The 14,433-nt window shown below is 39.0% G+C and overlaps 1 protein-coding gene across 1 annotated transcript in view; it reads right to left on the reverse strand.

The window, feature by feature from the left end:
- Window positions 1–884: 884 nt before the first annotated feature.
- trpm4a (transient receptor potential cation channel, subfamily M, member 4a) overlaps window positions 885–14,433 on the reverse strand; it is a 30,245-nt gene continuing 16,696 nt past the window's right edge. The window contains exons 18-30 of the mRNA XM_058653481.1: window positions 13,234–13,346; window positions 12,489–12,596; window positions 12,356–12,402; window positions 11,413–11,645; window positions 10,486–10,601; window positions 9,449–9,581; window positions 9,040–9,214; window positions 7,458–7,623; window positions 7,159–7,340; window positions 6,755–6,887; window positions 5,997–6,069; window positions 4,532–4,625; window positions 885–4,254 (exon numbers count right to left, since the gene is read on the reverse strand). Of these exons, the coding sequence (XP_058509464.1) occupies window positions 4,229–4,254; window positions 4,532–4,625; window positions 5,997–6,069; window positions 6,755–6,887; window positions 7,159–7,340; window positions 7,458–7,623; window positions 9,040–9,214; window positions 9,449–9,581; window positions 10,486–10,601; window positions 11,413–11,645; window positions 12,356–12,402; window positions 12,489–12,596; window positions 13,234–13,346 (1,599 nt within the window). The 3' untranslated portion in view covers window positions 885–4,228. The remainder of the gene's footprint in view (window positions 4,255–4,531; window positions 4,626–5,996; window positions 6,070–6,754; window positions 6,888–7,158; window positions 7,341–7,457; window positions 7,624–9,039; window positions 9,215–9,448; window positions 9,582–10,485; window positions 10,602–11,412; window positions 11,646–12,355; window positions 12,403–12,488; window positions 12,597–13,233; window positions 13,347–14,433) is intronic.

The raw sequence follows: 14,433 nt of genomic DNA on the forward strand, positions 1-14,433 counted from the left end.
GACAATCACTCAAAGCATTTTACACAATAGTTTTGGCATTCACTCATTAACACACATTCATACAGCACATCTACTGTATATGCAGCTCTTATCATACATCATTCACACTCGTTCTGCCAACCCAGCTGCCAAGAGCAATTTGGGGTTCATCTTCTTGCCCAAGGACACTTCTGCACATGGAACGGAGGTGCCAATGATCAGACTGCTGACCTTCTGATTAGAGGCTGATCTGCTCTAAATCCTCTGCCACAGCTGCAAAACATTAACAAATAAATCTTTACCATTCTACATCTGGAGTTTGATTAGTGCCATGTAGCGCCTCAACAATAACTTCATGTTTGATGCTTCCAAGTTAACTGCTACATCTCTGAGTAATACAAGTGGGATACTATTTGGAAAACTTAAGTAATATCGGTGGTGACTGACTGTCATGGTCCTGCTCTCCCCTTACTGTGGCTGAATGTGCTTACCGATGAGATGATTGAGAACTACAAACCTATATCCCTCTATGAATTCAAGGACAGTCTGTCTGTCTGTAGAAATGCAACAGATATCGCTTCTGCATACCTAAAGACAGTCGTGCCAATATAGAGGATACGCAAGGCATATTCAGTGGAAGCTCGAGATCTGAGTACTGTGGCCCATATGTTTCAAATTGTCTCAATAATGCGATGCAATACGATCATGCTAAATTCAAGGTGGCATGGTGGTGTAGGTGTAGTTTGCTGGGTCTTCTATTTTCTACCTGTGTCTGAGTAACTATTTTACCATGGCCACATTTTGTTTGTGAACCCAACTGAGTCTGAGAAAGAACTAAACTAATTCAATGAAAACCCCATGGGAATTTTGTTACAACTCGACAGCTTCATGCAATTGTAACACTCTTTTCATTTTCACCAGACTGTTTTATTTTGAAACCAGTATTCATTCCTGTGCTAAATCATAATTTCCTGTCAAGTTCTTTCCCACCAAAATACAACCACACCTGTTGTGAATTTTCCTCTGTATTTAAGCTCCTATGACATAACCACCCCCTGCCAGGAGCTGGAGTGAGGAGTGATCGACTGTAAAGGATTGTGTATTGGATTTTCGGACATTATAATAATAATAATATAATAATAATAATAATAATAATACATCATATTTATATAGCGCTTTTCTGGACACTCAAAGACGCTGTACAAACACAAAACAAAACAAAGTACAGGACTGAAATTAAACAATGGTAAATAGACAGTTAGGTGTAAGAAGTTTTGAACAGGTGGGTTTTGAGTAGTGATTTAAATGTCTGTAGTCAATCTGAGTTCCTGATGGGTTGTGGGAGTTACATTACATGTCATTTAGCAGATACTTTTATCCAAAGCAACTCACAATGAAACTGAGTACAATCAGGCGGAGTCAAACTTGCGACCATGGTGTCTTTTGCACACAGGGTACCGGTCTTAACCACTGCGCCACTCCACCCCAATTCTCACTAGATGGCATTGCAGAGCAAGCATCTATTGTTATTGTACCCCCACACATATACTATATCAAAATGTGTGATTTGATTGGGAATGGCAGAAGAAATGAACAAAACACAGCCCCGTTTTCAGCATTTATGTTGCAGGTGTTAGAAACAGATGTTTGGAAGGGTGAGGGGGAATCAGAGAGTGGGAGGGGCTTATGAGTCCGTTTTAAGGGTTGATTCCACCAAAATACCACTTTGTCTAAATACTTCCAAGTTAGGTTCAATCCACCCAAATGTTACTCCTTTACCAGCACAAGTCCTGCACCCGACGACATCGGCAGCAAGAAGCAGGCACGATTGAAATTTTGCAGCGGAATTTTCTAGTTCTTAAATGTAATGCCATTGTCTTTCTGATCTACATAAAGCCGGGTACCACCCTGAAAAGGGAAAAGAAAATCAATCTATGCCTTTAAAATCAGTCTAAATTAAATTATCACTGTAATTGACTATAATATCAAAAGATATCCCAATTGAACAGTATGAATCCGAGCACTGACTCTCTCAAGCTTCAAATCACAATATTGTGAGTCTTAAAACCATAAACTTTGTATTTGAATTAGGGTTGTTTCATCGCCGTGGATGGCAATATCACATTCCAGGGCCTTGTTGTTTTTTTTGGCCAATGTCACGGAGGAAACACATGGCTACTTAATATGCAGCTGCAGGCTCCTCACTGTTACTGCTGCTTCGAGAAGCTGTCTGTGTTCACCGTTGAATGAAGATGGACAAGGAAAAACACATTGCAGAAGAACTAAATTGTGGCAGTTGCAGCGCAAAACTTCTGCTATGCTTGCGGACTTTATCGCTAACACGTAAGCATTTAATCTAGCAGACGTTATTGCTAATGCGTTAGCATTTAAGCGAGCAGACTTTATTTTCGCAAACTTTCTCCAGAGCTTATGAACAACAAATGGATCTTCTTATGAGGTGAGTTTTCATTAACGTTGGTAATCTACGTTACGTTGTAGTGTAGTGTAGTGTTCATTCAAATAAAAATGGTTTATCATGCTGGACACTGTCTTTTAATATGTACAGTTTTGATATATTTGAGATCCTTACACGGGGCACCATTACGTTGGGGATCAACAGTTAGTGGCAGTAATTGATTGATAAAAAGAATTTTAAAAAGAATTTTAATAATTATTATTAACCTTCCTCACCAACTCGCCCTCTTCCTCAGCAGTGCGTCGATGGCATTGAACTGTTCAGAGTTAAGTTCCTGAATGGCTGTGCTGTTGCACAGGTAACAGAATTTTGGGGCTAGGTATCTGGTAGCACTCATAGCACCTGTGGTGTGGGTTGTAGTGCTCTGTTCTGTTGGCTACCCCTGCTGATCGGGTGGGCAAAGTCTGGCATGAAGTGCAGCCAGAAGAAGAGCACCATGTTAACAGCCAGTTTCAGGTCAGCATGGAGTTGTCTGGTGAAGCACATGCAGGTGGTTGAGATCACATGTACATTTAGCAGGGTGTAGTAAGTTTAAATCTGCAGAAGCACATGTCACACAGGGCTGAGGGTTAGAAATGCTTAAAAAGTCATGAAATTCCTGCCAAAAAATGTGCCAGACCTCATGAAAATGTGTGTATTTTCTGGATTACAGGATTAGATGTTTGGTAGGTTCATCATAACCTAAGTCACTTGAAACCATTACGTAAACTCAATGGAAAGTCAACAATTTTGAATTTACTTTGCAATTTTGTCATTATTTTACTACTTAAAATATGCCTCCAGCGGTATTTTCAGTAGGTCAGAATATTTTTATGACCTGAAGCTAAGCTACCAAACTTACTTGTCTTCCTAGAATAATATATTGACAGCAAGGCAAATTTCAGTGTTAAGCCATAGAAAAGTCAAATCAAATCAAATGTGAATTAGCCAAATGGTCTCTGCCTGTTTCAAGATATCAGCATGCTAAAATTGAGATATAATTATATCTATAATTGAGATATAATTACATGTATAATTGAGATATAATTACATGTATAGCAGTATAGTATCATTTTTTTAATTAATCTACCTACTATATACAGCCTTAAAATTATTATTCTTTTTCCTTCTTCTCCCCATGATCCGCATATTTGATTTGGCAGAGATTTGGGGTTTTTTGTCTTCGTATGCCAGATGTCCTTCCTCGGCACTAGAAGTACACTGGCTGTGGCCCCTCCATGGTTGGGGTCGTGTTATGTGACATAAATAAACCTATCAAAACTTTTAGTAAACATATATAGCATGTGCCATTGAATCTTTGAGAGGTCAGGGCGCTGCAAATATCCCAACACAACGTTTTTCTTAATGTGTTGTGTTGCGGGGTTTGCGGCTCATGTTTTCCTAATGTGTTGTGTTGTGATATTTACAGCGTCCTGACCTCTCATGGTCACTGTAATATATACAGTATTTACACACCTGCTGGTCATATTATTATTATTATTATTATTGTTAACCATCCCTTACTTAGCAGGTACAGCTAGCAGACAAGTTTCTTGTAATCCACTGTAATACAGCTGTAATTGGATGTAATATCATGTATTGGATCAAATGGATTGTAGCAGATAACAGTACATGATGACACTACTGTGAGAAAATGTAATTTTTACGTAAAACAATATTTGTGTAAATAAATATACATGTTTTCCCTAATTAAAACAAATGGTTTTCAGTAAAGAAACAGGTAAATTTTTGTCACACTGGCTCCAAGTGTGTCTAATCCTGGAGTTCAGAGAATCAGCTTGGTGACACTGGAGTCAAATCTACAACAGAAGGAGAAAATAAACATGACTTCAGGCAGACAATTATTACCATACCATTATTATTACCAAATGTAACATCCTGAGTAGTCTTGCGTTCTGTTTCCTGTTTTATGTTGAAATTACCATTGCCTCTCGTTTCAGAGTCTGCTTCCTGTAAAGTTTCCCTCCTGTGTCAGTACTTTGTTGTATTTACATTGTACTGCATTTACATATAATGTATTTCCTGATGTAGAATGTTGCATATTGGATTATGTTAAAATAAACATGTTTTTACTACCTCTAAGAAGGGGAGGAGGATGATCAGCCTTTATCAGGTTACTCTGAGACATAGCTTCAGTCATCCAGGAGAGGGCGCTGCAGCAGTACTCCAGCTATGAGATAAAACACAGAGAAGGACGAATGCTGAGCAGGCAGAGACAACAGCTGCAGAGAAACCAGATATACCATCCCCACACAGCCATACTCACTGTGAATACTCACTTTTAAAGAAGGTTTATTATTGATTAGGACAAGGAAAAGGACATTTAATTTGTGTAAACATAATTACCAGTGCCTGGGACTGTGCCTCTGCCAATCATTCAGGCTGTAGACAATATAACAGTCTCCCCTTATATCTCTGAGTTATGGCAGGCAGTGATCAGTCATGGCCAAAAATGAGATTCAATAGAATGAATGGTGAATAATGGGATTAATTTAATTAATAAAAAAAACCCATTGAACGATTTCTATAGGTATAGCTTACATCTTACAGTATATATAACATACATGATCTTCTATGTATATGTGTATATATATATATATATATATATACATTTATATCTTGATGACCTCTCAAAGCACTGCATTCTACAGTTCCACACCCGTTCACTCACACATTCATACAGCACTCCTGTGGAGCATATTTTCCATCACACATTTATCATTACATTACGTAACACTGAAACTTCCAGTAGGTGCCACTGAGCTCCTGAACACAACCGTCAAGAGCAACTTGGGGTTATGAGTCTTGCACGGGGACAGAGCGAGAGATCGAACTCCGACCTTCCATTTGCATGACAAGCTGCTCCAATGTAATGTTTTGTAACCTTAGTCTTTGAAAGCCTTCATTAAAATGTACCTATGTGATACAAACTTACCAAAACTAACCAGACAGTAGCAGCAGCTCCTGTGTCCCTGTAAGCTAAAAATGCTTCTCTCTATGTTTGGGATTTTAAGGGCGGCTGGTTTACAAACGTCAGGCTGAACAGTGGGATACAATTACAAACATATTCATTAGATATCATAGACTTGGTTCAGTGGCTACAATCTTGTGTCCCCACTGGCAGTGATGGTGGGAGTCCATGTCTGGGACTGGTTCCCTGTGATGGCTACATGTTAAGTGTGTGCATGTCAAATGTGACTGTCAGTGTCTCATACAACCACACTGCAAAAACCTGTTTAAGTTACCTTCTTTGTGGTTTTCCAGAAATAACTGTAAATTCACTTTTACAATGTGGTTTCATATTTGAACCATTTTGTTTGTCCTATCATCCTTTTCCCTTCACTGTGTCAGCTGATCTCCCACAGCCATAAGTGCAGAGCTAGGTTTGGTATAGCACTGTGTTCATGTTGTGATTGTGCTGATGTGCACAATCACCAAAAAAGATTTCTCTAAGTTAAAAAATAAAATGTTAAAGCTGAGCTTGAAATGTTTGTTATGGCTTATAATGTTAATTTTGTAGCGCTGCTAAAGTATAGCAGACCTCTGTCTCCAGCAGCCGGAGCCGTCTGTCCTGGTCACGGATCTCTGTCATCTGTTTCAGCACACTGTCCACCCTGTAAACACAAATACACACTCAAACACGGTAAATTGACTTGTTGCTGTGTTCATTTCATGCTTAATTTGATCTGGAGGAATGTACCAAGTGTGAATGGGGGTGTTTTCAGAGCACCCCTGTTCCACAGGTAACAGCGTGTCTTCAGAGAACACCCCCCTTGTTTTCAGTATTTTGGATTAGCCCAACCCACAGGAGACAGACAGAATTGGCATATTTCAATGTTTTAGTCTAATAATCAATGATTGGTTTTATAACTGCAGGCGCACTCGCCCACAACAACGGCAGAGAAGCTGAGCTCCTGTGTTCAGTGTCTCTGTGTGAGGACATGAGACAAATCATCTAAATATTCCTCCACAGTTGATATCACGCTGATATCAACGTAGTATAGTATATAGTATATTTTCAGAAATCATACGCTATGATATTGCACAGATGTATGTGATGCCGTGACTGGCTAAATACATTTCTGTTAACAAGAATTTGTATAGGTGTAACTAAAGAAGCTGGTAGGTGAGAATAGATAATAGAAAAATACTGATGTATTAGCTGGGCTGCAAATTCATGTGTATGTATTACATACTGGACCTATACTGTAAAAAATCCATTTGTATGTACTGTATTACATACTGGACCTATACTGTAAATCTGGGAACTTTTAAATAGCAATACCAGAGGGAACCTACTTGAGAGATGTACGTTTTAGGCGAGCTGTGTCAGTCTCTCTCTGCCGCTTGCTCTGAGCTGAGAGATAGTTTTCTTTCTGGATCGCCTCCCATGTGTTAAGGCGACTGGCCTTTCTGCCCCGCAGCTCCAGAACTGAGGAAAAGAGAGGGGAAGTGAGGGGATTGTAACCAGGTAAAACATAGATAGGAAACACAGATGCACATGTATGAAAATAATCTGTGGAGATCCCTCAAAGAACGGTTATTACCCAGAACAGGATTGCAAGGGTGTACCCCGCCTATCGCACAGCTCCCCCCACAACCTCATGTGGAGGATAAAGCAGTTGAAGGATGGATTTTTGGGTAACTTCGATCACCCACTTCATATGCACCTATTTTTATTGTAACATTTCTTGGTTTCTCACCAAAGTGTTTGCTCTTGACTGAAGAGATGCGACGGATGTGTCTCTTGATGAAAAGATGAAGGTGTGAGATGATGATGAAGGGCGGTGCCAGACATGGCCTCGAATGGTACTCCACAATCAGGTTGTAACGCTGAAACTTCCAGTAGGTGTCACTGCGTTCTTGAACTTTGGAGAAGGTGTAGCTGAGAAGTAAAAAGTAAGTAGTAAGACACGTACAGAGTAAGTAAGTAAAATCATTCATTTCACCTTTACAACTCACAATACACTTTCTCTCGTTTCATTTAAAATCAACAGCATACCTGAACATAGCAATGAGAAGGTTGACCAGTACAATGTTGGTGAACAGCAGGTAGATGACAAGGAGGATGACAACCAGCCAGTTAGCATAAGTGCTCATACAGGGCTCTTCTCCTGCGTCAATTTTGGTGGCGTCATTTGTACAGTTTACTTGGACAAGTTTGTCAGCTGATGGGAAACAACGAGGAACAAAACAAAACAGTAAGAGTCTATACTGCTTCTCTGTATTTACATGGCTTTATCTAGTCTTGTTCACCATTAAAGCCTTCAAGAGGTACATGTCTTGCCCAGGGACACATTAACAAGTAGAGTACACAAATGAAAGATGAGCCATTTAGTAGGCATATGCTTATTGTGTCTAGGTGGCTGGCATCTTTCTTGGAGTCTCTAAAGGTGTGCCCCAAGGTGTGGTTCTATGACCTAGATCAACAACCTGTGTGACAACTTGTCAAAAGCCTTTTATCACTTTTATGCAGATGATACCATTATTTATTGCTGTTCGCCATCGATTTTCAGACCTACAGAAATAAATCCTGCTTCTCACTCAAAGCAAGAAAACTTTTAATATCTTCAACCTTTTTGCCGTTACTAGATTATGGTGATGTGCCGTATATGGTGCTTTGACCAAATCTTTACAGGCTTTGAACACAGTTTTTCACCGTGCACTGAGATCGCCTCACTCATCTCTGTGAACGCTATGTTAAATCTGAATGTCCGTCTCTGAGTGTACGCAGACATACTGTTATTGGCTGTTAATAATCTATAAGGCTCTTCTTGGCTGAGTTCCTTCATATGTGCACACTCTTCTTCAAAGAATTAAAAGCCAATCTTTGTTCTTGTGAAGTTCTCCATCTATCTGTTCCCTATTTCTGTTCTAACAGAAGAACGTCCAGCTTTGCCACTCCCTGTGCATGGAACACTCTCCAGACTGAACAGAAAATCATTTCGCTTTTTAGACAGACAACAAAGAACCAGTTTAATTTGTTACTGTGACCTCAACTCCTGCCCTTTAAATGTCAAGCAAACTTTATACAGTGTTAAATTATTGTTTGTAACCGGTCTCATAAATCTGTAATATTTACTATGACGTGTCCTGCTGACCTCTTGGCCAGGTCACCCTTGGAAAAGAGATTTCGATCTCAATGGATTCTCCCTGGTTAAATAACGGTTAAATAAATACAAAATAAAAAAAGAAAGACGCTACAGCAAAGGGAGCCAAGAGGACAGGCCAGGTGCCCTTATGCTGATGGGCATGTTGTTATCCTGGCTCCCTCTTTGTCCCATCAATGAGGCACATTTTACCTCATCAGTTTCTAAATGTGATAGGAAGTTCACTGTGCCGATGTATCCCTGTAAGTGCACCACTGTGTGATGTGCTCAGACAATGGTGTCGCAGTCAAACGTGGAGACACAGGCTCAGGTTTTTTGGTATTTATTTTCTGGAGGACAAATCTATGACCTTGAACACAGGCTAAACTTCAGAAAGGTTCTGCATTTTCTTAATGCGTTGCATGAATTCAAGCAGAGTGGACAAAGGGGAAGCTTCTTGAGTGTGAAAGAAACGGGTAAAATCTAGACACTCACCATCCATTTCGTTTATCGGTATTTGACCAAAGATGTGCAGGTATGGCCTGTAGAATACTCTGCGGAATATCCAGTTGGGGCGGGGATCATATGAGTAGAGGAGGGCCTGATTGGCCACTCCATAGGCCATAAGCCACACAGCCAGGAAAAACAGGAAGAAGAAAACGTCCTTCATCTGAGGGGAGGAGACGCAATGACTCAAACACTCTTAAGTCTGGAGGATTGAGGACAGGATTTTGTCATTTTAATTACATTTACATACATGTCACAGATGAACATTCAATAATAGCCTGAAAAATGATTTTACCTAATTGCTAGGGATGGGCATGGATTTTCCTTATCTGTGTGTCTCTAACCTTTCGTGTTACATTTGTTTGATACAAATACATTTACATTTTTTTTCACTCACCATTTTCCCAACAATGATGATCTTGGGCCCGAGTTGTTTGTGGATGGCAAAGATATGGATCAGACGTAGTGTGAAGACCATAAAATCTATGGCCATAACCGCTCGTCCAAAATTATACGACCATGGTGTCAATCTTGAATGAAACCAGTCGTCATACATTTAATTTGGGTGCATGATATTCCCTTCATTGTTAACTCAGGTACAGTAGACAGGATGTTTTATATTGTAAAGCCTTTGTCCAGTATAACCCTACACAGAAAGGATGAGGCAATCTCATTGGTGGAATTATCGCTATGCCAACACTGGTACTATTAAACACTATTATTATTATAACACTTATTAAATAAGTCTCAATATTAGCAGATTAAATAAGTGCATCCATGCTCACTGCATTTTTTAAGCATTTTAGGGGATCGAGTGGCTCAGTGGTTAAGAGTGGTAACCTGTGTGCGAAAGACATCATGGTCGCAATGGTCGCAAGTTCGACTCCACCCCTGGCTGATTGTACTCAATGCCATTGTAAGTCGCTTTGGATAAAAGCATCTGCTAAATGACATGTAACGTAATGTTTAATAAAATAGTAAAATATTGACTGTATGTTTAAAATGTAATGTTTAACTTTTCAATAAAAAACAAATGTCCATTACATTCAACGATGCACGATATTATCAGCACAGATAAAATATTATTTTGGTTTGAAAAACACACAATGCTGATCAAGCTCCACACAACCCTGTCTTTCTTAGTACACTGGTGCCAAGGTTGCCAGGTGAAGTCAGACAAAACTGGCAGCAGTATTGCGCTAGTAAAGCCACATGGTTGCTCAAAGGTTGGAGTACGACTGAAACCACAAAGAGGCGCCAATGAAACATTTCAGAAGTGAATTCTACTGCTCAACAGGAGTCTGATAGTATTGCTTGACAGTCTGTTTTGCCCAATCGGACGCAGAATAACAACATGAACAAAAAAAAATCCCCTGCAGGTTAAAGCATGTCTGCTTAAAATAATGGAGAAGCACATGGTGTCAGAATAGTCACCTGCAGCAAAGGCCGACAATGAAGAGAGTGATGGCTGTCAGATCACATTTGTTCCACACATCCTGGATGTAGTTCCTCATCCTCTGGAGGATGAAGGTACTGCCTACAAAGAAGGTCTGTCAATGAAAAAGAGGCGTCACAATATTATACATGGATGGACTGTGGCTGATTGTACTGTCTGTGCCTTGTTCACTGTCTGTGCCTCAGGTGCTGCTCACTTTGAAGGCTTGTCATTACAGAAACGTTGTATCTTCTCTCTCCACTACTGCCAGGTAAACTTTACAGGGACAGCTCAGGGTTTGTTTTTTTAATGTGGTTGAATGAGGAACTGACACATTGTCTGTGTGCTGGGAAATAGCCTGAGATGTGGAGGCTCGACCTCTGTGAGGACTCGCCATCTCAGTGAGGACTCGCCATCTCAGTGAGGACTCGCCATGATCATGACAGAGAAGTGACGTCACGATCAGCTTTTGTATGAAGCAGCTTTTATGTGAACAGCTGGAACAGTTTTGAAATCCTGACATTTGTTGAGGGAGCTGGTGGAAGAAGTTCCAGAAAGGACTGTCAGGAAAATCTCTGGACATCATTGCATATCTGGAAGCTGCTTAACGTAATCATTGTTTATTCCTGCTCTACCAATCTTGTTGCATCACCCCTGAGTCAATACTGCAAAAACAAAATACACTGCAGGACACATGTTTTAGAATTTTTAGAACTTTTTGAACAACAACACAAGTGAGTGAACTCATTAATCAGCCATTTTGCCACCATAATTATTGTTCTGGTTATTTATCTAAATGTAACACTGACTGTAATGTGTCAGTTGCTGTGAAAGCAATGATTTGTCTTAAAGAGAGAGGCATAAAATATGTCTACTGGCAACAAGTATCGATATAAGCGTGCATGTCAGAGCCTTCATAAACCAACCTGCCGAATCTCTTCACACACTAAGGTGAAAACCCAAAAGTAAAGCAGGAACTCCAGAGGTGCTGGACCGTCAGGAGGCGAAGGCTTGAAGTCCACCAACAGAACATAGGCAAACAGGCAGAGGAAGAGGAAGTACATGAGCACATTCCCGAGGAAACAGGTGACGGGGGCGAACCAGAACTGTCTCCACCGAGACACAAAAAACGGCCTCTTGGTGTTAGTTGGCAAAGAACCTGGAAAACAGAATATTCACAACTGAGGTTCCTTAATCTGTACTAAGGATGTGACCAAGGACTTCAAATGAGTATCCACCTATAGTCACAATTTCATTTTATTGATAATGAAATCATGACCACATGTTCATTTCACACACAATACAATTCAGTTCATCATTCCCACTGGTAGAGTGTTTATGGGTTTCTATGGGAACCACAAGGCACATGTACCAACAGTGACATGCATTCATATAACATTTTAAGTAATAAAGATAATAAAATAACCCTGGAACATCCTCGAGGAATGATACAGCAAAACCTTTTCTACTGAGCTTCCTGTATTTTACACTTTATTTTGAAAGTCCATTGCTGACTCTCTTTTAGGATTCAACAGGTATTCAGTACCATGTCAACAGATAATCAGTTGACATTTATTCAACTGATAAATGACATACAAGGATCTAATAATTGTTTATAACCCTAACCCTATACAAAAGAGCCTGTTGACTCTAACTAGCATATTAGCAGTGTTATTAACCATCATTTAACTACCTCTCTCTGTGTCAGCATCTTATTAGTTGACTATCTACCTCTGATAAATATTTCATAGTATCATAAAATATCACATTCTTAGTTGATTATCTGTTGACAATATGTTTATTATAAAGTAAACAACAACGACACAGAGAGACTGCGCTGCAAGTAGCCAGAGCAAGACTGCAACTGACCTTTCAGCTTTTCTTTTAGATCCCTGAACTCTTCTGCCTCTTCATCACTGCAACAGTGAAACAAAGATGAGAAAAGAAAGTCAGGAACCTTCTGCAGCCTTCATCTGTGTATAAATGTGTATAAATGTGTTACTTCTGTATAATGTCAGCGAGGGAGAAGACAGTGCAATCATTCCCATCCAGACTGTCAGTGTCTCTGCCATGGTGGATCTCCTCAGACCCGCCCTCCTCTTCCTGTTCCCTGTAACACACAAAACCAAATACACTTTCTTTCAACTGAGACTGACGAGAGCTTGTTTTAATTATTAAAAAAAACACACTGCTTAATCAATCATCAAAATCATTTAATTTAGTAATCAATTAATAGTTGCAGCCCTCGTTTAAAGTAAAAGGAAATGAGGAGAAATATAAAAGAAAGTCTAATGTCATATCACATTATAATTACATTCAAACTTTCACCAACACTATGCTGAAAGATTAAAATGGAACTATTATGTGTATTATGTCATGGCGTGTCACAACATGTCACATTATTGTTGTGAGCTTTTTTTGTTTTAGTTTTTTCAAACTAAATTCATGTTAATGTTTAAGTTTACCAAGAACATGTACAGTGTAAACAGTGTCTAGTAAATTAGTAACTAAATCATATTGCTCATATTCACATTATATATATTTTTTAAACATTATTTGCGACTAAAATCATTTTTTCCCCTTAAATATGTGCTGGGATGAATTATGAGCCAGTGTTTCCTCATGGCACAGAAATACAGCCATGAATAACATGGTAGTGAAGATATCAGGGCTTTAAGCACACAACAGTAACACAACAGTAACACAACAGTGGCACAACAATAACACAACATTGACACAGCACTGACCTGAAGCTGATGAGGTTGGTGTAGAGGACGGGGGGCAGGAAAAAGGTGAGGATCAGTTTCCAGACCTCAGTGTTTCTCTCCATGTCGCCCCACCAGATCTGAGAGAGCAGAGACTGCAGCACAGAGCAGCACAACATTCACTTACACACCACTTTCATTTCAAGTCTCTCTGGTGGAAAGAATTCAACAATATCAGGTCTATTACATTCGTCATCTGTCCACTTGATGTTTTTATTATTATTTCTGTCATTATTAGATATTTCCAGTTTTATTTTGGTATTCATTGTGTTTTCTTATATCAGAATATTACCTTCCTCTTCCTGTTTGGTTTACCGTGCCACTCATTAATCACATGCTCTGCTCCAGATGTCACGTGATGATGTCCAGTTTGCTCATGGCGTCAACGCACATTTTAAATCCAGAAAAAAATCACAGTACCTGACAAACTTATGATACCCCAGGTGCTTTTCACATGTGTGGAAGCTGCTGCAGTGGACATTATTTCAAACCTGCAGCATTTCCCAACTTTCCCTCATTCTAGTCCAGAGATCACTTACATATCACAATAAAAGTGTGCAAAAATAAACAAGATATTTAAGTTAATTCCAGATTCACAGTTTCCCAGTCTGCAGTTAAAGAACCTTGTCTAATAAAATAAAGGCTGTATTGATGTCATAGTGTGTCATTTAGTGACATTTCCCTTTAAAAAGGAATCTATCTGTGGGTCTTCATCACGCTACCATATAGCAGTGCTCCACCTCAGTTATCATCATCATCAGTGATCCACCTCAGTCATCCTCATCAGCATCATAACATATACATATATACATAAACATATACACATATACATATATACGTACTGTATATACATATACATAAACATATATACACATATAAACATATACATATATACATACTGTATATACATATAAAAACATATATGTACATATATACATACTGTGTATATACATATACATAAACATATATACTTATATACACATATACATACTGTATATACATATACATAAACATATATGTACATATATACATACTGTATATACATATATACACATATACATACTGTATATAGATATACATAAACATATATGTACATATATACATACTGTATATACATATACATAAACATATGTACTTATATACACATATACATACTGTATATACATATACATATATGTACAT

The sequence above is a fragment of the Solea solea genome, chromosome 16 (assembly GCF_958295425.1).
Source record: "Solea solea chromosome 16, fSolSol10.1, whole genome shotgun sequence".
Taxonomy (NCBI): domain Eukaryota; kingdom Metazoa; phylum Chordata; class Actinopteri; order Pleuronectiformes; family Soleidae; genus Solea; species Solea solea.